This window comes from Euprymna scolopes, chromosome 8, assembly GCF_053919585.1.
Source record: "Euprymna scolopes isolate OS-2025 chromosome 8, ASM5391958v1, whole genome shotgun sequence".
NCBI classification, from domain to species: domain Eukaryota; kingdom Metazoa; phylum Mollusca; class Cephalopoda; order Sepiida; family Sepiolidae; genus Euprymna; species Euprymna scolopes.
This window is the reverse complement of record NC_136489.1, coordinates 42,728,808-42,755,514: the sequence shown is the minus strand read 5'-3', so window position 1 is coordinate 42,755,514 and position 26,707 is coordinate 42,728,808. Positions and strand designations below refer to the sequence as shown.

The following is a 26,707-nucleotide window of genomic DNA, read 5'->3' as shown; positions in this document are numbered from 1 at the left end:
CTTCAAACAAGGCATATTGCTACTTGGATGTAAAGGGTTACTATTTCGAATCACACCTATCAGGGACTATATAAGTAGACGAGCAAAATGTCTGTTTGCATTACATTTAAATGTCTGCATTTCAGGGAAGCAGGGAGGGAATTCAAAAGTCTAGTAGTCCAAGGGAAGAAGCTATTAGGATCGGCTTTCTAGAATTTAGGGACGTAATCAGTGAAGGAGTGGGATTTTGTTGCTTGAGTTGAGCATATGTACGTCAAGGGGGCACAAGTGCTACAAATTCATCATTCATTAAAATATTTGTAAAACAGACACAGGAATGCAACATTGTATTGATGGGACAGAGGTTGGAGCTTGGTTGACAGTGCGAAACCTATTAGATTTGAGACTATTTTTTTGGACCCTGTCTATTAGAGAGAGAGACTGGTAGAAGCACAAGCCCAGATGTGGCAAAATATGCCACGCATGGGCTAATGCTAACTTTGTAGAGATACACGATACTCTCGGGTGAGTAATTTTTTAACACAGTAGAGGGCGCCCACTTTCTATGCAGCAGCTTTGGCAATGTCCTCAATGTATTTTTTCCAGTTCATCTTCGACTGACATAATCTCTATAGCAATATTTGGCTGTGAGTGTATTAAAATGACTTGGAAACAGAATTTTTCACATGAAGGTTAGATTAAATAAAAAAGTGCAAAATTCGATAAGGATTCTAGAATTTGAAATTCTCAGTTGGAGTATTAATTTGTTATTTTTAGTTATTATCTGTAGTAAGGATTGAACCTTCATCCTCACTGTCACTGAGCTCTTTAGGCCATATGTCCATGTTCAACTTGAAATTCAGGTTCTCAAGTTTGACATGATACACCTGAATAATGTTCAAATATTAAATTGAAATGTTGTGAATATGACAATTTTAAGATGAGAACAGTAGTCCAGATAATCTAATACCGATTAACAATCCTTATCTCAAAAATTCAAAAATGTTTCCCAGTTTATCCAAGTAATTTTGTACTTAAACGAACATTAGTTTTACTAGTTCAACATCATCTGATATTTTACAAAAAGCAAGTAACACTTATTTAAAACTAGTAGACATATCTGACACATAATATATGACATATATTTGATGTGGAAGCATAATCCTCTTGATTGTTAATTTGGTGCACCCCCCCCCCCCCCGCTGATGAGGAGAATATTTAAATACACTCAATATCATTTCTGATGATCATACGCTATTTCAGATGGTTGTTTTAATTTCTTTGAACGCATGTAAATGATCTCATTTTAATTTAGTAATTTTGTTTACCTCTCATTTGACCTGCTTTGACTCTAGATGATTTAACTCTCTTCTATTGAGCTGCAGTATTCCAGACGACTGGTTTTAATTTATATGTACCACTCTAAATTATAAAGGTTAGCTATATAATTAATTATCCATTGTTCTCGTGTTCTGACCATTATTTCTTTATGGATTATTCTATGTCAAATCATCCAGAAATTAAGGAGTTTGACAGGCATATCCTCAGATTTTGTAATTTGCATCACAAATGGACATAAGAATTTTAAAATCATGAAAATTTGAGCATGTAACTCCAAGTAGTTGCAGATTTAATTAATATGGGAGGGGAGATTATCTTCAAAAGCGTCCTGAATTGATAATTGAGCACCGGACTTTACTACTTAGATATTAATAAGTCCCTTGTACCCCCCCCCCTTTTTTTTTTTTTTAATGGAGAGTAGATAATGCAGTGGATGTGTTATCGGCAGCTCCAGTAACTCTTGCTTCTCTTTTTTTGTCCCTCAGTCCTCATTCAAATGAGTGATTTTTCTGGCAAAGGGTGAAGAAAAAGCTGCTTTCCAGGTCGGTAGTACTTGGTGAACAGTAGTCTGAGATGTCGGAAATTTTTCTGTCTCTATGTCTATCCTTGTGGCCATGTCACTAGTAAGGGTGCTGGAGGTAAACGTTTCGTCTGGGCTGATGTTATCCGCCTGATAGTAAGGGGCCCCGAACATTGGATTAACCACTAAGGAGGCTGTCCTATCAGCAGGCGCAAAGTACTGGGACTGCTGTATTGCCATTTGGTGAATGGATTCTGGACCATGCAGTAGTGTCTGGTGGGGCCTCTCGATGCCATACTAGTGGGTAATTGTTACGGCTTTACCTTATGTGCTACATAAAAAAAACATTTCCTGTCTTTTTCGCTCTTACTTTCCCTCTCTATCCTGCTCTAACCAAGTATGCCGACCTCTTCCACAAATCCCAAAACCTCAACATGAAATATCTCCAGAAAAAAAACTCGAATAACCCTAGAAACCCATATTCCAACGTAGACCCCTATTACCATGTCTCCTTCTGCAACATCAGGGGTCTATGTTCCAACCTTCCAGAGGTTGAAACCCAATTACAGGAGACGAAACCGGACATATTCTTTCTAAGCGAAACTGGAATAGGGCCGACCACTTCCCTAGATGAGTTCATAATTAACGGATACTCTAACTTAACATCTAAATCTGACCCCCCAGATCGCCATGGACGTGGAATATGTGTCTACATTAAAGATGGCTTCCAGTGTGTCAGGGATATCTCTAGAGAAGATCCTAATTTACCCTATATGTGCTTCCGGGTTGCACTTGCTTACACCACTGCATTTATATTTGCCCTCTATCGGCCCCATAACAGCGGAGTTACGATCTTTAAGAGTATATCTGAGAAAATAGACCAGATCCTGTCTGCACATCCCTCGGCTAACATCCACATTTGTGGTGACTTCAACGTCTATAACGTGGAATGGCTGACCCACTCAAATAAGAAAGACGATAAGGGGAGGTTTGTTTTGTCATGATTTTGTCATTGCCTATGACCTCACTCAGATTGTTCGCGAGCCCACCCGTGTGCCCGATACTACAGGTCAATATGCAAGCCTCCTAGACCTTTTTCTCTCCACTTCCCCTGAGCTATGTTCATGTTCTGTTCATTCTCCTCTAGGATCCTCTCACCCCTCCATTGTATCAGTTAAGATAAAAATGAAATGTAATAAGTCCCCAGACGTACCCCTCCACCGTACTGTATACCGATACTCCATGGCTGACTGGGATAGCTTCCATACATTCATATCTGATCTACCTCTGCATTCCATGTTTAAAAAGGATGTGTCCTCTATAGTATCAGACCCGACCGAATGGTTAATTGTAGGCATAGACTGATTCATACCATCTAAAAAATTCCAACAAAAACCTAACAGCCAGCCATGGTTCTCCCCAGAATGTGCTGCTGCTATCGTGCACAGAAATCGCTTTTTCCATAACTACCAACGTAATAGATGCACTGAGACTAAAGCTGCTTTCAGGACTGCCAGCAACCACTGTAAAAGAGTAATAAAAAATGCAAGAGAAGTATATGCCCAGTCTGTTAAATCCAAAGTAGTTGATCAGCGGCTTGGTTCCCACCAGTTTTGGCAAATAACAAATAGGATCCTGAACAGAAGTGTGCGTTCTATCCCAACCATTATCAATGGACCAGAGGTCATCTCGTCAGCATCAGACAAGGCCAAACTATTTGCCAAGAACTTTGCAGCTAATTCTACCCTATGCGACGAAGGCCATCAACTCTCATATTTCCTCCTATAACACAGAACATGCTAGGTAACATACAAATATCTGTGCATGAAGTCGCCAAACTAATCAAGAACCTTGATTCCGGTAAAGCAACTGGCCCTGATGGCATCCCAATTATAGTGTTAAAAAAGCTTCAACTAGAATTTGCTCCCATACTTACAAAACTGTTTAAGTGTTGCCTTAAGGAGAAGTGCTTTCCAACACTCTGGAAAACCTCATCAGTATGCCCTGTATTTAAGAATTCAGGTGAAAAGTCATCTCCCTCTCAGTACAGACCAATAAGTCTCCTGTGTGTTATGAGTAAGTTGCTGGAATCCATATTAAATAGAGAAATAGTCAACTACCTCAGCAGAAATAACCTTCTTAGTGACACGCAATATGGTTTCCGTTCTGCGAGATCTACTGCAGATGTGTTAACGGTTAATCTCATAGGATTAGTGAATCTCTTGACAAAGGCTTCCTTTCTAGGGCAATTGCTCTTGACATATCAAAGGCCTTCGACAAGGTATGGCATAAGGGTCTACTTCACAAGATTTCCAGCTACGGTATAACTGGAAATGTTTTCTATCATTAAATCATTTCTCTCTGATAGGCTCATAAGAGTAGTGGTCGATGGACAAAAATCAGAGGCCTGCAATATAAATGCTGGAGTCCCTCAGGGGTCCATCCTGGGCCCAACTCTCTTCCTGATCTACATCAATGATCTCCCAAAACACATACTTAAATCATTCTTTGACATCTATGCTGATGACACGACCATCTACGGCAACACATCAAAGGCTGTAAATGACAAAGTTCTCTCTGATTCTCTCTCCTCTGATCTCGAGCTCGTAGTTCAGTGGGGGAAGATGTGGCTGGTTACCTTTAATGCATCTAAAACGAAACTCCTATCCTTACATCATCAACACTCTGAACCCCATCTGGCATCAATTGAAATGAATGGCTCTCGTCTAGAGAAGATCCTAATTCCCCATGTTTTGACAAGCTTCTGGGTTTGACCTTTTCTCCTGATCTGAAATGGAACACGTACATCAAGTCTGTTGCCAAGGTCGCTGGAAAGATGGTGGGATCCTTCTACCGCTCCAGAAGATATCTCACTACTGATGCAATTCTCTATCTATATAAAAGCCAAGTACATCCAAGAATGGAATACTGCTGCCATATCTGGACAGGAGCTGCTAAACAGCCTATCCTACCTTGACAGAGTACAAAATAGACTTCGTGGCTTAGTGGGGGGGGGGCCTTTTCTCTTCCCTGCAACCTCTCTCCCACAGAAGGGACATTGCGAGCCTATCTTTGTTTTATCATTATTTCCATGGCAGGTGCTCATCTGAACTCCAATCTCTGGTCCCCCCTCGCCAATCTTTTACGAAAAACACCCGTCTAGCCGAATCCACTGTGAAAAATTTCCCCCACTCTTTATCTGTGCCTAAATCAAAACTTGGATTCCATGAACAAAGCTTCTTTCTTAGAACTGCATACCTGTGGAACTCTGTTCCGTCTGCCTGCTTCCCACCTGACAACAAATTGGATGTGTTCAAGTCCAACGTTAAATAATTCCTAATGAACCGCTCCCTTAAGTAAACACTTCATCAAATCTCCACACTAACGTAATGTACTTGCAATAACCCTTATCCCTGAGTGGCTTCCGGGCCTTGATAAAAAAAAAAAAAATTAGAGCATTTTCTGTTTTGTTTAAATTGTCCAAGATGTCGCCGAGTGAATAATTACATTTTCTTGGATATTTTTGGTTTGGGATATGATTTTACCCTGATAATTCAATCAGGCATGTTTTTTTTGTTTTTTTTTTTAATCTAAGGAATCTAAAAATGTCATTGGATTTGCTTAGCAATCAAGCCTTTTGTATGATTTTTATCAGAGTTTGAAATTTTTCGTATGTCCCCCCAATATGAGGAAAAAGATGATGTAACTGAGATGGTACTGTTTTTTTTTTTCTTGGACATTCATTTAAACATTATGAAGTATCCTGAACCAAAAGTGATAAAAAGTTCTTTTTTGTCTATTCAAAATTAAGTCTTCTTCCCGATGGTTCATAATTACTTTGCTGGGGGAAGCAACTAGTTTGGGCATGTGAATGTGAGATGCAATTGGAAACCATGTAAATTTATATAAAAATGAGTAAAAGTGAAATAATCTGTATATCTATAAAAGTGAGGATGTGTGTGAGGACACTTCTCAATCTATATACTCAACAAATTTTGGATCGACTGACTTGAAATTCAGACATGTGGAAAATTCTTTAATCCATTTTCATCTGGAAAAAAGGGTTGCTAAGGGGTCAAAATTAAAAAAAATTGCTATGTGGAGCTTGTCAGATTTTTATCTATTTGTCAACTGTTTCACAAATGTGCATGTATGGCTGGAAAACATGACAGCTTTATGTTAAGAATAAATAGATTTAAAAGACAGTATTTATAGATCGTGTCAAGTTAGTCAAGTACGATAACCATTAGACCATCTTTAGGTTTTGATCACAGCTCAAGTATTTTTTTTTTTTTACTTACAATAAGTGAACTGTTTAGTAAAAGATGATACTCGTATGCACATCATAAAAATTTTAAAATCATGAAAATTGTCTCAGTTTATTTCCGTTTTTTTCATTTGTTTTTTTTTTTTTTTTTACTTAATTTTTTAAAAGGAATTCAACGTTATGTTTAATACCTACGGTATTTCTGTTTAAAATAAATAACTCTGCATTAATTAAAATATAATATTTATGCATATTTTATGAATGGGCAACGCCGGGCAGACTGTTAGTAAAAGATAAACCAGTATCACAACTGATCAGATATTTAGCATAAAAAAAAAAGTATACAACATTATCTACATGGGTTAGTGTTCAATTTTAGCTGAGAATGGTTTTATCTATTATGATAATCTGTATTGCAAGTTACAACAAAATCTGAGGACAAGGATGTCAAGCCCTGACTGATTTGACATGGAATTACCCATATTTTTAAATAAGAAAATCTAATATCCGAAGAGTTACTATCTCACCCATCATTTTAGAAAAAAGAATTTAAAAGGAGATAACCCAACAATAATTCATACTTGCTAGATTTATGTTGCAATGCGTACAAAATCCTATCAATCGCTTAAAGATTTTATTTTTCAAAATTTTGGAATATGATATTTTTGTTTGTCATACAGATTTTTCTTTTCTTTTTCTTTTTTTTAATATTGGAGTATTCTAGACAAAAAAAAAAAAAAAAAAAAAAGTAGTGGTGTCTGCCCTTACATCCCAGTGTTGTAGCCAATGAAAATGTAGCCTTTGGGTTGCCGTCAACTAGTCGATCCATTTATTTTATTTCTTTCCAAATAGATGTTCCCTTACGTTTTCATCATTATTTCTAAAGTCATCAAAAATATTCTATGCATAATCTGATATGGCAACGTGTTCCAAAAATATTTGTTCTTTAACCTTTTGGCTAGGATTAAAGTGTAGTATCTGCCAATGAAATGTAATCTCTGTGTATATTTATGATTCAATAAAACTTTTTACACCCCTGGAGTGAATGTGGTAATGTGGTGACTGAGATAGTTCTAGTTATGAGTAGGATAGATAATTTATTTGTGACCAAGGATGACCAGCTCCACCCATTATCATCACACTTTTGATTGGCCATGTGCTTAATTTGTTCATTATGTGATATTTTTATATTTTGTACAAATATTTCAAAGTGTAGTATCTGTTCTGATGCTGTGCTTAGTCTTTTCTGCTCTTAGTAAGTGAAGGAGCATCCTTTTTTTTTTTTTTTTTTTTTTTTTTTTTTTTTTTTTAGAACGAGGTAATTTTTATGCTTGTTTCAGTCTAGAGTGACACTTTTTTAAGAGCTGGATTTTCCCCTACATTAAAAACCGTCCTTGTGTCTAACTCTGCCCTCGTGGGGAAGCAAATACATAGGATCACATTCCAAAAATCTATTATCTTATTAGAAAAAAAATGTAATTTGTTCAATAGATTTAGTTTCCAAAATTTTCAGATCAATGAGAAATATTCATGTCTGCACGAGATAGAAATCCCATTGTTTTGAAAGAGTCTATTAAATTCTCTCCCATGCTTCTCGCTAATAAAGTAGTTAATCCTAATTTTACATGAGAATTAGATAATCAATATACAGATCACTTCATTTAGTAAGATAGTTCCCAAAATATCCATCTTAATTCTTTTTTTTGTTATTTCTGAATTGATTAAATTGCATCTAAAAGCTTTCAAATTTATTGCTTTTCTTGATCTGATTTGGCAACATTTGGGGGGGGGGGGAATAAAATTTTTGAAATCTGCCTTGATAATAGCAAGTTTGACATGAAATGAGTGTTATTTTGGTGGCCATGATTGTTATGGTGATTGTTGTGCTTCTTTGTTGCTAATATGGCTGTTGTCTTAGTGATGGTTGTTATAATGGTTTTGGTTTTTGTTTGTTTTTTCTGTTCTATTATTACAACTATAACAAACTTGCTGTGTTTCTGCTTTTTGTCTCTACAGACAATCGAACACTTGAGCCGTGATAATCTCAAGTTGAGCCCATCCCAGGTGACAGAAGTCCTTGACCTCTTCAAAATGGAAGATATGCTGGAAGAAGAAGAAAAAAAGGATAAACTGAGCAAGGACAACAAAGAGAACCCAAACACGACATCGGAATTAACAGGTTCAATCATGATGCCCGTGTCAGAGGCCGAGAAGATGGCATTGGAGGCTGAGGAGTTGCATTCAAGGGAACTTGAAAACAAAGAGAAAGTACAACAAAAGAATTAATCACTCACAATTATCGATTGGCAATGGAGGAATGAATTGCATAAGTACATCATTTAGGAGTTAATAACACTCGGACAATTTCGTGGCCATTCATGCTCACCAATTATTTGAACAATGATAAAATTTTTTGTGCTCTCTGCTTCATCACATAAAAACATACACATGTAGCATTAACCCTTATTTTTAATTAGATAGATTATTCTTTGGGTCTAACCAAATATCAGCTATGTTTGGAAACTAGGGGAATTTTATTCATATGCACACATACACACACACTATATATATATATATATATATATATATATATATATTACTTGGGAAGGGGCGACATCAAGATCTAGAGGCCACTGTAGGATAAGGGTTAAATCTTAGGTAGATGGTGAGACAATATAATCAGTTATGGTGGAACTTGAATAGAGCTAAATTAATAGGAGTATCTTTAAAATTTGAACTTATCAAGATAATCAAAAGTTTAATATGCAAGATAGAGAAATTAAAGAAATAGAAAAAATAAATGATGAGAATAAAATCGAATAAATTCAAACAAGGAATTATAATAATGAAAAATCCTTAATTCATGGATTTTCAAAGATTTGCTCTTTTCATCAATGGATAAAAATTAGTAAAAAAAAAAAATGCATCACTGGTTATCTTAAATTTGAAAATATATAAAAAATGCAAGAAACATTTTTGGTGCTTATTCAAATTGACACTTATGGCGGCATTTAAAATTTAAAAAAAAATACAGAAATGTCTGTATGATGTATGTACTAGCCACGAGACAAAGATGAAAAATTCCAAAATCTACGTAATTTGATCAAGTAGTTTTTTTTTTATTCAAGAAAAGCAAATTTTACTCCGTTTCGCTGGTGAAAAAAATGAAATCAACGAATCAGTGGACAAGTAAAGACAACCCTAATTTACTTGGAAACTCAAAATAATCACTGATTACCTCCCCTTATGTTCTCTAAAGAAATATGGCTTTGTCTGTCACTTATCGGTTAAAAATTAGCAAATTTGTTTTTCATAAATAAAAAAAAAACCTACTTGATCAATTTTTGTGATTATGGAATATAAAATCTTCATTCTGTGACAAATAGGTTCAAAATAAGTTTTTTTCATTTTTGTTTATAGCTATGAATGCCAATCTGAATAAGCCCCACTTTCTTTTGGAAAAAATAAGTTTCTTTTTTTTTTTTTTTTTTTTAAATATATTTTCAAATTTATGCTATCCTATATGTATGAAGACTCAAATTTAACATCCGTTCATAATAAGGGGAAAACTTATGAATATACTTATCAGTGAGAAATGTGAATGCTTTTATGCTTTATTTCAGAAAGTGCATAGAATTTTAATAAAAAAAATATAATTAGTTTAGTATTTCAAGTCCACAAACTCTAAATGACATTCGCATCAAACCAGCATGTTTTAGAAGGTTATCTCCTTTCTCCTAAAAGAAAGCCATGTTGGCTTGTTGTTTGAAATTTGTTGACTACAAATAGTAAATTAATTTTATTTAAAAAATATTTTACTTGATTATTTTCCATAATTTTTTGGTGAACACTAATATTTTTTAGTGATAAGTATATTCAAAAGTTTTCCTGTTAATTTATTTTGAACTGGCATATTTTTTTTTTTTTTACTTTTATCTCAATATAAATAGGAGTTAGTATTGAGATATATAATGATATACTTAGGCCGAGTATTTTTTTGTTGTTTAATTATAAAATGTAAGGAGTTTGTGTTGACATTTCTGTAATAATGATAGAATTAAGCCAAGTATATAAAATGTTTTTTGACCAAAAATGACAAATTTTTTCACATTACCAAAATAAAATAATTGAATATGGTAAACATAAAAGCATATAAATTAGAAGAGCAACTATAATATTTCGGACAGTATTCTGCCCTTTATGAATGTAAATTCAAATGAATCAACATGTTATAGCTTTTGTCTGGTTTAATTCTGTTGTTGGCATGTGCTTCCCTGATTCTTTCTAGAATAAGGTATTCATGTGAGAGAGTACATGAAGGTTGCCAACCAACCACAAGTGAAAATGGTGCTATGGAATTTACAGCATTTGAGCTCTGCAAACCCAGGTTATCAGTTCACATTTGTATATACCCGCACACACACCTTCCTGCTCTTTCTAAAAAAAAAAGAAAAAACTGGTGCTTGTACAATATAATGGGATTTCAAAATGATGCATTTCAAGTAAAAAAAAAAACACGATTACGTACTTGGGTGTCATGTTAAAATTAGTAAAAATTATAAAAAATGAGTAGAAAAATAAGTCCAAATAAAAATAAATTTTTTATAGTTTTATTGTATTGGTTAATATTGAAGAGTTCTTAAACTCTAGGGGAGGTAACTGCAATCTGATTTTTACAAATTTTGCCATTTTAGCAGAGAAAATAATGGATCACTAATATATCTTTTTTTTTTTTTTTTTTGTAAAAGTTTTAGCAGATCTCAAAAAATTAAAAAAATTTTTTACTAATTTTGACATAACATGCAAGTATGTGTTTTTTACTTAAAATGCACTCTTTTAAATACTATTATACTGCACAAGCACCAGAAAGAAATTTTTTTTTCTTGATAAAAAGGAGTTTATCAACAATTGCATATCAGATAAATTTATGAGTTATATTTTTTCATTGCAATCTTTTTCCCTTTTTTCGTTTTGTTCGTCTTTTATTCTATAATCATTAACGATTAATGTATTTGTTTGATATAGTTAAAGGAAGACAAACAGATAGGAAAAGTTGCAATGAAAAAGATCTGTGGATGTATCCGATGTACAGTTGTCAAAAGAAAAGTTGTAATTTTTTTTTTTTTTTTTTTAATCAAAATCATAATGTATATGCTTTTATGTTCTCCATGAGTATTTTTTATTTTTGTGTGTGTGTGTTATATTTGGATACCAAAAATGCATTTCAAGTTAACACTATTACGTGTCATGCTGAAATTAGTAAAAACTAAAAATTTTTAATTACAAAAAATAATTGAATTGCTAGAATAATCTTTTACAAAAAACAAAACATTATCGTATATTTTTGATCCATTAATGTTCTAAATTCAAATAGCAAAAGTTTAATGAAAACAAGGCAGATAAATCAGATTGATATATGGAATTGGATGAAAAAGAAAAAATAAAACTGCATTATTTGATATGTTATATTTTCTTGTAATTATTTTTCTGCTCAATCATTTTTTGTAATTTTACTAATTTCGACATGACATGTATTTTTGTGATAGTGTTTTTACCAAAAATGCATTTTTTGATATTAAAGCACCCAATCTTTTATGAATGTGAAGAAATTCATTTTTAGCCAAGAAATACATTTTATATTAATAATAGGTTTTATGTCCAACATTTTTATTGTAATAAAAGGTTATTTGAATTGGATGCTAATTTTTTCAGTAGTTCTACCATTATTTACGTTTATTAATCTATTTTAACGAGGAAGTTATCTTGTTCGATTTTCAAAGTTGGACCCAAATAACATTTCAGCTGACAAATCAAACTTTGTTTCTGACTAATAAAGTTTGTTTTTACTATTATACCATGTTATTGGCAATATAATAAATATTTTCACTAGAATTTATTTTTAAAAATTATTTACTCCAGCTCAGACAATCTCTATTATGAAGTATTTTTTTACTAATCACAGAAAAAAAAGAAATCTATATTGGCAAGGAGCATAATTTGTATTTGAATTGAAGAATATAAAGAGTTGTCTGCCTTATAACTAAAAATAATTTTTTCTGTGTAAGTTTAAATGTACAAAGTTTAAAAATGATAATCCCGAGTATATACAAGTTGTTATATATATATTATTTTTTTTCAAATACGCCCCCCCCCCTTTAATGATCTTGGATTTGGGTAAAACTTAATTACTAATATAAGTAATGTAAATAACTGGATTGTTTGTATAAATACTAGTAGCCACTGGAAAATAACATTTTATTACAATAAATACTTGGCCAAAGATAATTACTTAACTATAATTGAAAAAAATAAAGTTTTTGGTACCTGTGCATTATAATTGGATATCTAAAAGATAATTTTTTTTAAATGCATTTTAAATAAAGATACTATTACATAATTATGTCATGTCGAAATAAGTAAAAATAAAAAATAAATTTAAATATCATGAAAAATGATCAAGTAGAAGATCTATTAGAATTCTTTTTATGAAAAAACATTATCGATCCACAATTTTTCTAATTTGAAATAATGAAAGTTAAACAAAAACAAGGGAGATAAATCAGTTTGTCATTCGGAATTAATTGTATGAGATTAAACCGTTAAAACTTTATAATTTGATAAATTATTTCTTGTAATTATTTTTCTACTAAACCAGGTTCATAATTTTTACTAATTTTGACATGACACGTAATTATGTTTTTATTTGAAATACATTTTATTTTCTATATCTAATCTTAATGGATAAGCACAATATATTTTTATATATTCTCAAAAACAAAAAATGTGGGTATGTGTGTGTTTAGCATTTCTTTTTCGGATGCACAAGCCAGCCAAATGCTTCTGTTTCTTTGACTGCTGCCTGTCTTTGGTGATGGATCCATGCATTTATAGAATTTTCTTTGTGGTGTTTTTAAAAAATTACCTTTTTAAACTATTTTGTATTTGAAAAATAAAAATCCACTTTCATTGCATTTTCTGTTAACTGCCATTTTGATAAAATTGCTTTGCGAAAGTTAATATAACATAAATGGGGGTGGGGGTCAAATTGATTTAAAAATACATATACATATATATATATATATATATATATATATGGTACTTGTTCAGAATAATAATGAAAATCAAAAAATTGAATTTCAACTAAAAGCAATATTATCTACTTAATTGTCATGTTAAAATTAGTAACATATCCAAAAATTACAAAAAATGATAAAGTAGAAAATATTAATGAAATTTGCAAGTTTTACTTAAATAATAAACACTCTAAACTATGGGTTATTTCCCTTGTTTAAGTCACATTTCAAAAAACAATGGTGGATCACTGGATTGGGAAAGTAAATATTTCATGCAGTAATATATTACTTGTTTTGGTCGGTGTAGCCTTCGACTGTCATCAGGCATGTTGGTTGTTGTCTTGGAAGAGAAAAGTTATTGGCTCCGTAGATATTTTTGTATTCTTGGAGTTATTCTGGTTTTTTTTTTTTTTTTTTTTTTTTTTTTTGCTGTGATTTCCAAGAAACAACCAACATCCCTGACAACGGTTGAAGGCTACACTGATCGAAACGTTGCACAAATAACACTTAAGATGAAAACAATAGTCCGATCAAAACAAGTAAAATAAACAGCCCTCAAAAAAAAAAAAAAATTCCAGAACTGTAATGTAATATGTTACTAACTTGGATGACATTTAAGTAGATAACATTGGTTTTAGCTGAAATTCAATTTTTCGATTTTCATTATTCTGAATAAGCACCAAAAATACAAACAGGAAATAGTTTAAGAAATCCAATAGAATTATCCCTAGTGGTGGGCACTGCTTTTTGATTAGAGCCACTTTTGTCCGTTTTTAAGTGTTTAATTAATTGTACTTTCTTAGTGACATTCTCATTTCTATCTGTATATAATGTCTGACGACAAATGAGAAAAAAAAAAAAAAACACGAGTGTTACACAATATTTGGATGCAAATATGCAAATTAGAATGGCCTATTTCAAGCTGACAGAAGATGTGTTTTCCTGTCTTCTGCTTCTGTATAGTCAATTTTTGGCTAAACAAGATTTTGTTATAAATTGGGTTCTAGAATAATAATAAAAACTACTGAAACCAACGAATTAATTTTATCTTTTTTTTTTTTTTATAAGATTTTGCTATTTTATTTTTTTCTTGGCACATTTTGATTTTAAAATTATGAAACCTTTTGGGGTTTTTTTTTGTTTTGTTTTTTTAATTATTTTTTTAATAAGAAAAATATAAATGAAAAGTTCAGCTATTGTAATTTCTTTATAAATTCATAGAGTTCTTTCATTTGGTATCCAGGAGATCGAAACATATTTACATTTTCAACAGAAGGTATTTTTTTTAGTTTAATTACAACTAAACATTCATCATTAAATTGATGACTTTTATAGATTTTTGAATATGCTAAAAACGAATATCACAGTTTAATTTGAGGCAGATAAGTAGTTTTCTAGATCAGACCTTTATTATCCAATGTAATCCCTCATGTTTTCACAAACGGCCATGTTTTTTCCTAACTAAACAAGTATCAATGCGCATGCATGTTACAAAACACCCCCTCCTTATGTTAAGAATGGCAACGGCCACTGAAATTCATTAAGTAATACATTGGAAAAAAATGTCTGATTATCCAGAAAACTTGTCTTCTCCAAATTTGAATGTGATATTCGTTTTCAGCATACCCCAAGACCTGCAAAAGTTGTCAATCTAAAGATGAGTGTTGTAGTTATAGTAAAAATTTATCCAACAAAATTTAATTTGCTTATTTAAAAAAAAAGAAGCTTTTTCTTTCTTTAGTACCACATGAACCCTTGGGTCATTTAGTGCCAAATTTTGCTCCCTCTGAGCACCGAATATATTGAAGATTAACTTCTGTTATTTTCTACCATAGTTATAAGAAAGTATGGATTCATGCCTTTCCCAAGGGCATTAGTGTGTAAAAAAAAAAAAAAAAATGTAAAATATTCTACAGAAATCTGACTCAACTTGCTGATTCTACAGTTTACGTCAACAAGCCATTACTCTACCCTCACACAGACAATTTGAGTCCTTTTATCGGAAAATACTTCCACAAAATCTCCATTCAATTTCTTTTTTCCCAAAGAAGTTGTTTTTCTTTTCTGTTTGATCAGCTTTAAAAAAATTTATTTTTGCCTTTGTTAATTTCTCTTTTCATTTATTTATGTCGCTTTTCATTCTTTTACATCTTTTCATTTTTTTATGCCCTCCTCCTTCTTCCAAATCTTATATTTTTATTTTCATCCATTTAATGTCCTCATTTTATTTTTTTACCTTTATTACTACCAGCTATCTACCTGGCATTGCGTGCAATCATAATATGATTTTAGCTTTTCTTGTGTTTTTTTCGTTGTTGTTTGTTTATTTTTAAGTTATATGCAAGAGAAATAAAATTAGATTTTATTCTAAGTTGAAAAAGTGTCAGCAATAAAAGCATCTTGAAATGGAAAATATAGAATAAGTAGATAAACTGCTTTAGAACATGCTATTAGATGCGAAAAAGAATCTTATCCTCTTCCACTTTCTAATTTTGGATTGAAAAATCCCTCGTTAGAGAAAGAGTTCTTAATTTTTGATCTTTTTTTTTTTTCCCCCTCAGAAACGAGAAATTTTTTAAAATCTGGAATCAATTAGAAAGAAAAAAAATTCCTTTTAGATGCAAAGGAATTTTTTTTTTTTTTTTTAATTGATTTTGGATTTAAAAATCGCTAGTTATTTCTGAGGAAAAAAACAAAACTTAAAAACTTTTTCTCTGACAAGGGATTTTTAAATCCAAAATTAATTAGAAAGGGGAAGAGGATAAGATTCTTTTATGCAGTTAAAAGTGTGTTCTAAAGCAGTTTAGCTGTTCATTCTATATTAGATTTTTAACAAATGTTATTTTAATATTAGGTTGATAGTAATTTTTAAAAACAAATGACTTTTTTAACTCATTTGAAAATGTAACAATTAAATTTATATTAAAATTACATTAAAATGAAAAGAATACAAATAGTCAATTTTAGAACAATTCATTCTAAAATGGATAAAGTCTAAATTTCTGACAATCAATGATGTCAAATATCACTTCAGCAATTGGACAATTGTATTTATTTCATAATTAAAAAAAAAATTGTTTTCAGTTAGTTCTCGGGAATCAAAGGGGGCTAACTCTTAATGCATCAATATCATAGTGTTCAATCTAGATTCTCTTTTACCTTTAAAATGTTAAGCAATGAAAAGGGCTAATTTACCTCTATGCAATCAATCTTAAAAAAATGTTATAATTATTGTGTTTTTTGATCTTGCCAGATTCCAGAACAAATTCCTCTGGTCTGGTGGAGTATCTAGTAGTTCGGTGCTGTTACTTGAGGTAATATCACCAGAAGTTGCACCATTAAATAATCAAATTCTACCCGACTTACACTAGTAATGATTACTACACTACCACCTTACATTCATTAACTTTTATCCTCGAGTGGCCTTCAGGCCTTGGTAAGTGGTGACTTCCTTATAAAAAAAAAAAAGAAGAAAAAAAGCATTCTTTGTATGAGCCAATGTGTAGTTGTGTTGAAGGCATTTTATTAGGATTTTGAATATTCCAAAGAATATTTAACCAGGAATTAATTGTAGGGTGAAGTATCCTTGTGTTAAGTTGGCCTGACGAACCCTTGTACAGAGATACCGAAAACACTTGACATCTATCTACCAAACATTCAAACTCTCTTTGGAAAATTTTTTTTTTATATTTTGTATTTTAGTTTCCCCACTTTATTCTATCTCCTTTTAAACTTCAAGATTTCCTTATAATATTTTATTGATTTTTTTTTTTTTTTTTTTTTTTTTTTTTTTGTTGTCATTTCTGTTTCGCATGTAATTATTTCCAAAATTTCTTTATTTTCTAGATTTCGTATAATTTCCACCTCTCCTATTGCTCTTTTCCACATTTTATTCTCTCTTCCCCTCCTCCTTTGTTTTTTAACCAAACCTTGTGCTCTTTTTTCTCACAAATTAATAAAACACGTCTCTTTTCTTATCTATTTTATCTTTTTTTTATCTTCTTTGGGATTTTTTTTTTTTCACTTCTGAAACAGACAAAAAAAATCTGCAACTATGTTTTACAGAAAAAAAAATTTTTTTAAACAAAATCTCGACTCAATTCTTGCCTCAACTTTGTTTTCTCAACAGAAATGAACAAAAACTCTTGTAGCACTTTTTCAGATTGAAAAGCGTTTCTTGCTTAAAAATATGTTTTTTTTTTTTTATTTTTTTTTTAACTGCTTTACTTTTTAAATGCTTTTTTCGACAATCATTATGAGTCTGTTTCCTTTAAGCAATTTACGACAATCCTTTTTCATCTTTGTCTCACAAAATGATTTCTATTTATTATAAACACAATTTCTTAATCTACATTTTGTCTTCTATAAATGATGCTCGATGTCACCGTGAACTATTCATTGCTTTGATTTGTTGTTGCTTTTAAAAAAAAATGATTTGCTTCTGCGTACCACCACAAAATATGTCAGTAGGTAAGGGGCGTCAAACTTGCTTAGATTTAAAGGCCAATTCATATCAGCCTCTTTATATTAGCGACTTTAGAAAAAAATATGTAGATGGAAGTGACATCATAGCACCAGATGTTACGTGATCGAAATAAGGTAAATGCTTTGTTCATATTAGTTAATCTCTAGTGACGTCATTTTCATTAAAAAAAAAATGTTTCCAATGGACTTTTTTTTACTCTGAATAAGATATTTTGCCACTTGGAGCTTAATGGATACTATTTGGGATCGTGTTTAACAGGGGACTGTGAGGAGTTTAGCAATGGAATTCCAAAGTCTAGCAATTCCAAGGATTTTAAGATTTCTTTTCTTGGTACTTGTACAGTTTAATCAAGACATTAAAAAATGAAAATATTGAAAAAAGTTTAAATTGTACGTATTCGTTATGGAACGAAGTTCTCCAAAAAAAAAAAAAAATTCACTTAATTTCATAAAGTAGTTTTTGTTTTACAGCGAAAAAAAACAGTTTGTTATGATACCGTGACAAAAGGTTTGATTTTTAGGAAGAAAAGCTAGTATTAAAGATGGGGAGGGAGTGTCAGCGCTTTACATGGAGTTATCTCCCTATGGCGTTTATAAACTCCAAACAAAAATTTAAAAAAAAAAACCCACGAAGATCTGCCTTCAATACACTCTCATAAAAACGTTTTTCTGCTGTAAAAAAAAAAAAAAAAACTCTATCAAATTAAGTGAATTTTTTTTGTTTGAGATCTTCAGTTCAAAATATATGTACAATAGAACCTTTTTTCGATATTTTCATTTTTTAATGTCTTGATTAAACTGTACAAGTACCTATTTTTTTTTTTTTTTATTATTCTTTCCTGAAACAAATGCCATCGTCATCACCATTAACAGCAGATTACAATCAATCTCCCATAAATAACTTTGGAAAGTAAACAACCTGAACACATTTCTTGACCAAATTGACAGTCAACCTGTTGAGTGAAATGTTTGAATTTTTTTACTTTTATGATTCTTAAAGTCCCATCTAAACTTTTTACTGTTGAGTTGAAACCTTGTGCAGTAAGTAAAAATCCATTGGAATACACAAGTTGAAAGAAAACATAATTTTAATTTAGAAAGTGAAATACTGACTCTCCTATAAATAGGACACTGCGTACATATGATCTATTTTACAAATCCAGAAGTCATACATTTAAGATAAAATCTAAACATTATGGTAAGGAGCAAAGCAATTCACACACAGTTACATTACACTTTTGACAATAAATTAGTTGTTTACCATTGCAAGACTCATATATACAATCATTAAAGAAATAGAATTTTAACAAATTTCACAAAAAAGTTAAACAGGGTTCCAACACCTTTCAAAAAGAAGATAAATAGATGGATTTCACCTTTTCTTCAGTGCAATTATGGAGTAAGCAAAAAAAAAAAAAAAAAAAAATGATTTCCTATTTATAGAACAGTCAGACATTAATAGGTTAAACAAAACATTGTTTTCAAGTTACAAATATTTTACAAGCATTTTTAATTAGAATATGGTGGGTTTCACACTCTCCAGACTTTACTCCCCCCCCCATCCTCTTGCATGATTTTTATCTATGGTGTCATAAAACTATTCCTGAACTAAAATGAATGCAGTTCCAAGAGAGTTGTGTATCGGAGGCATTTCCTTCCTCCTGAAAAGTACATGAAAACATATGCACCGAACAGTTATATACTTTTTTTTTCTCCCCTGAAGAAAAGATAATACTCTTGAAAATTAGGGGCATCAAGACCTACCATCTTATACAACAAGTAATATAATTGAAAATTATTGAAAATTCCTTCTAATATTGTCATTATTCTTGTATATATTAACTTGTGTCCACGGTGTTCCCCACAAACTTTCAAACACAACTCCTTTCACACTACGCATAATGCTATAAGCAAATTACAAAATTTTTTTCTTTCTTTTGTCCTACGTTTTCCTTTTTTCTTCCCTTTCTTCCGGTTTTATTACTTTTTTCTTTTTTCTTTTTTAGCTTTTGATAAATTTTGTTCAATGGTGGATTTCTGCTCTCGACTTATTTCTTTTAATTTTTTTTCACTGTAAATTCTGAGTGTATTTTCTGCCTAAAAAACTACAATCAATTAAAATAATAAATGCTTATGGGGTAAAAACTATTGGTGTAGATTCCACAAAATTTTAGCATCAAATTCCACATTTGATAGGATGGTATTACTATTACAACTACTAATAATAATAAATAACAGTAAAAAATACTATTAATCGTAATAATGCAAAACAATACTGCTACAACTGATAATAAAAGTATTATTACTTAGTAATACATTACTACTTAGTAATAATAAAAAACACTACTACTAGAAATTGAACAAGATTCCCTGAAATAGTTTCTTCAACCAAAGGCCATCCTTTGGTTGTCTTTTTACCTTATATAATTATTATTGTCATATATACACCCACACTAGCAGGCCGTCCGGCGTTGCCCGATCATAAAGAATGCATAAATATTACATTTTAATGCATGCAGATTTCTTATTTATTGTAGAGTCAATTCTTTATTAATTATTATCAATATATAGTAATGATTTTAAAAATTCTAACAAAATATCTTGAGTAATATCGTCTACAATTAACCAGAACGTTTAGTGCTCCAATCATTATCGTTATTTATCTTTTCAACATTGTTACCATTTGAGCTACTGACAGATGGATACAAACGTTTAAAAATTAAGGGACTTTGAGCTGAGAATGTTTAATTTTGCGCATGCACAAAAGTAACAGCAGAAGTTGTGTTTTATATTCGATCTACCCTGCCAAGATCAACTGTTTTGTTTTCAATTTTTACCCTTCGCAGTAATTTTTTCTGACTAAAAACCAAATCTAAAATGTGCTCCAGGTCCAAATGCCCTATATATCAAATTTCAACTCTGTAGAACAAATATTCAGAGGGTAGTTTGGTAGAGACTTTTCACATGTGCACACACAAAATAAGATCAATTATATATATATAAAATGTCGTATGCTAGAACATTTTCATCCTAAATCCTATGCAATTATGCAGAATGTAGAAACTATGCATAAATAGAATTCGGCGTAATAGTAAAATGAAGCCAATCATCTAATAAGAAACCATAAAAAAATGAATGTTATTAATTAACGTTCATTTTTTTTTTTTTTTAAAGAAATATTCAAATTAGTTAACCTTCATGTAGTCACTCATATCCATGGCTGAGTATATTAAGAAGTTTGTTTTAATAATTTTTAAATAGAGAAAGTAGTATCTGTTCTGATGCTACATTTAATTTGTCCTTAGTCAATGGAGCGAAACCTCCATATTAAGCAATTTTTATTTTTGCTTACTTCTAGAATGACCCTTTTTAGGGGGCTGGTTTTCTCCCTACATTAAAAACGACCTTGTGTCACATTTTGCTTTCATGGGAAGCAAATAAATACGAATAGAAAAAAGTAGGTTTTTAATATCAATGTCAGTACAAGAAAAAGTCAACTTATATATATAGAATGGATTTGTAGTCCTGAATGAACACCTGTTTGACACCCCTTAATTTTTACTGCTTTCATTTGCTTGGCATCCTTGAAAAATTAATCTCTGGAAAATCACCTATTAATGAATCTTGAATTAAGATGGCCAATTAAAAAACAAACTAAATTCGATTTTTCTGATTGAAATTTTTTAATTTCCAAGAAAATTTCAAATGCATTGCCAAACCTTACAGAAAATGTAATGTGACCCCTCAAAATTTGAAGGGGATTTGAAAGCATTTAAATTATCGAATAGAAAGTCATTTAAATTGGCTTTCAAATGGTGGCACTAAAAATTGGAATGGAGATAAGAAAATTTGATATTCAAAGAGAAATTGGGTATCTTTTTACTACAGACAACAAAACGAAAAAGTAAAAAAAAAAAAAATATATAACAAATAAAGGTTACCAAAGGCAAGATAAGTTACTCTTCTACTTACCTCGATAAAATGTTTTATGGTTTAACTTATTTGAAAGTGTTTATTTACTCGAAAATAAGTAGTGAAGAATAGACAAAACAAATATAGCCAACATGTCATCTGGGGAATCTTGAAACTCGCTCCAAAATCATAAATAAAACAATATACTTAATAGAAACGCACTCAAATATCACGATGGCATTTATTGGGTGCAGTATTTTGTAGAAGAATAACTTATCTTGCCTTTGGTAACAGTTATTTGATTTTTATCACTTTTTTGTTGTCTATACTGCAAAATGCCAGAGAAATTTTTCACTTTCTTTCTTAAAAATTGTTTGAGTTAAACAAATTTTTTTTATCCAATAAAATATTTTTTTTTGTTTTTTTAATGAATTTAAATAACCAGAGCTGAAACATTTATAAAAATCTGTTAAAACTTTTTATGTATATTTATTTTTTAACAAAACCGATATTCCTTAAGAAATTTTTAAAGTCAAAATTAAATTGGTTTTTATTTATTCATTCATTTTTTTTATATATATATAATATGCAATTATCTTTTTAAAAGAAGAATTTTATATAAAATTATTTTGCTTTTTACTTTAATCATCATTACGATTTTACTTAACTGGATATTCTTGAGAACATCTTGAGAATTCTTGAACATATTATCAACATTAGAAAAGTTGTTTCCCTTGAATAAATATACAGGAAGTGAAAACTGTTTAAGGCAGACATGCTTAATGCTTTGGAGTGTGAAGTAAGCAGATCGATAAATTTCTGCGAAGGTTATAGGAAATTCCTGCAGTCTCTAGACATTTATTGGTCTGCTTACTTTACACCCTGAGCAATAAGTATGTCTAATAGTTTCCAGTTCTGGTATATTCATTCAAGAGAGGTGATACATCTGGCATTAACATAATCTCGATTATTTGTGGCTTTCCTCAGTTTTGTGTTTTTATTTATTTTCAGGCATTCTTATATAAAAAATTATTCCTATTTTTCTTTTTTTCATTTCTTGTTTTTATCGAAGATTTAGAATTAAACAAAAATGTCATGGCTCTTAGTGGCAACTCTCCTTGTGATTAGTTTAACCAATTGTTGCTTAATGTTGGTATTTTAAAACTTACATAATTATTGATGTCATTTGATGTTCAAATTAGAAAAGGGTATTACCCTTTTCTAATTTGAACATCAAATATCTTCCTATAACTTTATTCCCCTGGTTTCTCCTATTAATTATAAAATGCTGTAATATGCATTATAAGAGTTAAAACACACACACATACAGGGTGAGCCAAAAGTAGATGGACAGATTATAATTATAATAAAGAATTGCATTAGTATAACTGATACATAAACCAATGCAAAACGTGGTCCATCTACTTTTGGCTCACCCCGTATATATAAATAAATGACAAAAAGTCTGTTTCAAATTTCAAGATATTGTCCCTCTTACCATTTATTTCTTTCAGCATATTAAAATATTTAATTCAATTTTAACATGCTGAAAAAAATAAATAAGATGTACAGCATCTTGAAATTTGGAATATAGACTTTTTGTCATTTATTTGTATATGTTTAGTTACATCGAGCTTCATAAATTAAAGGATTGGTATAACTAAAAGGTGAAATGTAATGAAATAAACATATATATATATAATTATTCTCGGGTAATGTTGTTCAAAGATGAAAAACATCCAATAAATATAAATGAGATCTATACAAAAGTGATCAATACCAAAGTAGAGCAAGATATATTTTTTTTTATTTTTGCATAAATATTTACGTATTGTTACACACTTATGAGTATGGTTCAATCAACTAGTTATAAATAACTAGACATCATCAGGCAATGTTGCTTTTCTAAAAGCCAAATCCTCAGTCAAAAAGATTGTAAAAAATAAATAAGAAGCATATATATATATATATATATATATATATATATATATATGTGTATATAATATGCTGCCTGGTCGTAAAATATGCTTAAATATATTTTAATTTATGCAAATTTCGTATTTATTACTATAGGATCAATTTTCTATCGATTTTTATAATGTACGCAATATATAGTAGTGATTTCAAAAGTAAAAAGAAAAATATGACTTGTGTGCTATCAGCTAAAGTCAAAACCTGAACATATAGTCCTCCAGCCTTATTCATTGCAATCCAACCTAAATCCATACACATCCAAAAACTACCAAAAAATGTGTTGTTTAATGTCTAAATGTATAATTGCATGTGTAGAAGGGTCCTGAATGTCGACTTATGCCTTCCAAATGCCAATTTAAGAAAAGTTTGACCCATTAGCAGCTATTTTTACCGGATAAAGGGCAAATTGAATTTGTTCCACGGGTCTAAATCCTCTTTATAGCAAGTTTCAAGTCTGTAGACCAAATATTGACAGAAGTTTGATAGAGACCGTTCCTCAGACAGACACGGTCACTTATATATATATTTAAATAAATATTAATTTTTTATACCTACAGACACTCGTGTTTCATGCTTATACAGTGTAGGAAGTGATAATTACTGCTGGTCGGAAAATTTGAACTCAATCAACAGAGCCAACCTTGGTCTCATGGGGCTAGCACTTTCCTCTGAGCTGTTGACAGTTGACGTTTAAATAGAAGGAATTAAGTACTTATAAAACAATGTAATTTTTGTAAGCAGCTGGCATAATCAACAGTCAGAGTATTCAACAAAAGAAAGTTGGAATGATGCAGATTTGCTGTCTGTCTCTCTCTCACATATATATATATGTACGTGTGTGTGTTAGGGAGTCACCATTTATTAAGGCTCAAAAACCACTTGAAGACAAGGGTTAATAAATGTCAGTCGGCCAGAGAGACAACACTGTGATAATATTGCAATTTATTCAATTTTTATTTTCATCAATTTTTTCTTGTGTTTATATTATTCCAGGTTAATATTATTCAAAGGTGAAAAACATCTAATGAATTTAACGTGCTTTATATGAAAGTGTCAATACCTAAGTAGAGTAAGATATACTTTTTATTTTTTTTACGTAAACACTTAGGGATTGCTACATATTCGTAAATATGTTTCAGTTAACTAGTTATAATTAAGGGCTTGACTTTTGTAAAAGTAACATTGCCTGATGAAGTTTTTATTCATTTATAACTAATTGATTGAAATATATTCATGAATGTGTAGCAATACTAAATGTTTATATAAAAATAAATAAAAAGCATATATGTTGATGAAAAAATGCTTATTCAATTATATTTCACCTTTTGTTTATATCAATCCTTTAATTTACAAAGCTCGATGTAACAGTATAAACAAATAAATGACCAAAGTCTATATTCCAAATTTCAAAATGTTGACCATCTTGCCGTTTATTTCTTTAAATATGTTGAAATTGAGCATTTACTTAAAGAAATAAACGGTAAGATATCATCTTGAAATTTGGAATTTTTGTCATTTGTTTGTGTGTGTGTGTGTGTGTGTGTGTGTGTGCATGTATATATTATGATGTATTCACATATTACAACACTCAAAATCATCAGTGTAGAAAATTTTGCGACACTGACTTATAGAAATAAATTTAAAGAAAAAAAAAACAGACAAAAGAAAAGCTTCACCGAACAGTTGTACACTTTTCTGTTTTTTTTTGTTTTTTTTTTCTTCCCTGGAGAAAATTAGGAGTATCAACAAGTAATATAATTGAAAATTCCTTCTAATATTGTCATTATTTTTTTATATACTAACTCATGTCCACGGTGTCGGTGTTCCCCACAAACTTTCAAACACATCTCCTTTCACACTACGCATAATGCTATAAGCAAACTACAAAATTTTTTTCTTTCTTTTGTCCTACGTTTTCCTTTTTTCTTCCCTTTCTTCCGTTTTTATTTTTATTTTTTTTTATTTTTTAGCTTTTGATAAATTTTGTTCAGTGGTGGATTTTACTCTCGGCTTTTTATTTCTTTTAATTTTTTTTCACTGTAAATTCTGAGTGTATTTCCTGCCTAAAAGAAATGACAGATGTTGAAGTTTTTTTCTCTGAAGGCTTGCCGAATACACCTCTCAAGCAAAATGATGGCCTCTCAGGTAAAAAAGAAAAAAATGGAAGCCCCAGGCTTTTAATCTTTCATTTTGTCGATACCTTTCTATTGTTGTTGTTGTTGTTGCTTTATCAATTTGCTCAGCCAAATTGAAAGCGGCTGTTTGCGCTTTGGACGGAAACTTTTCAATAAGTTTATGAAAAATTTGGTGGTTGTGTCCAAAATTCACCCCATATTAAAGAACAAACATTTTTTTAAAGCTTTGATGTATGCACCTGTGACAGAATGAAAAGATCATATTCCAAAAGTCACATAAATTGATCAATTATTTTTTTTTCGTCTATAAACAATTTGTTTTTTAATAATTTTAATTGATTAATAGGAAATTGTAGGCATTACTAATAAAAATTTCACAGGTTTGAATTATTGAGTTATTTCCCATTGTTTCTTCAAGATGGTGGAGCAAGACAGTCCGTACTTGTATTCTCATGAAATTTGATTTTCTTAGTTAAAAAACAAAAAAAACTACTAGATGATTTTTTTGAATTTGTTCCATCATGTGTACGTACATCATACATCTCTTTCTGTATTTTTGTTTTTTAATATAGGGGAAATTCTGGAGAAGAACCAAAAATTGTAATTGTCCTGCGTCTTAGTTTCCCGCTCTTTTTGATAAGGAATCTAAGAAAACCTGTTTTATAAAGGTCAGCAGTGAAAAGCTTTTTTCAATTTTTTCAGCCAAACATGTATTTCTATCTTTTCTAATCTGAAGATTAGTGATTTGTTTTATTTATAAATGGACCAGTGTCTATCACAGCCAGATCAGTCACATTTCATGTCAAATAATCTCAATTAGGAAATAAATATTAATTAATTTGAACCATTTATTTTGTTTTCTCACTAACCCTAAGTCCAAATGGCAATATCATAAAACCACACAAATTTATAGGCGATTATGTATCATTTTACCTTATCACTTAGAGTTAGTGGTTAAAAAAAACAATGGCTAACATTAACTGGTACATATTTTGGCACTTTTGCATTTTAGCTTAGGGTT

At 30.7% G+C, this 26,707-nt stretch overlaps 1 protein-coding gene and 1 long non-coding RNA gene across 3 annotated transcripts in view; one reads left to right on the top strand and one right to left on the bottom strand.

Moving 5' to 3' along the window:
- The window catches only part of LOC145283531 (mitochondrial proton/calcium exchanger protein-like), a 133,528-nt gene extending 125,012 nt beyond the window's left edge, over window positions 1–8,516 (top strand). For both annotated transcript variants that reach the window (XM_080132403.1, XM_080132402.1), the window contains exon 13: window positions 8,124–8,516. In XM_080132403.1, the coding sequence (XP_079988529.1) occupies window positions 8,124–8,393 (270 nt within the window). In that variant the 3' untranslated portion in view covers window positions 8,394–8,516. The remainder of the gene's footprint in view (window positions 1–8,123) is intronic.
- LOC145283533 (uncharacterized) overlaps window positions 1–26,707 on the bottom strand; it is a 35,864-nt gene that overhangs the window by 1,996 nt on the left and 7,161 nt on the right. The gene's annotated exons all lie outside the window — the stretch shown is intronic.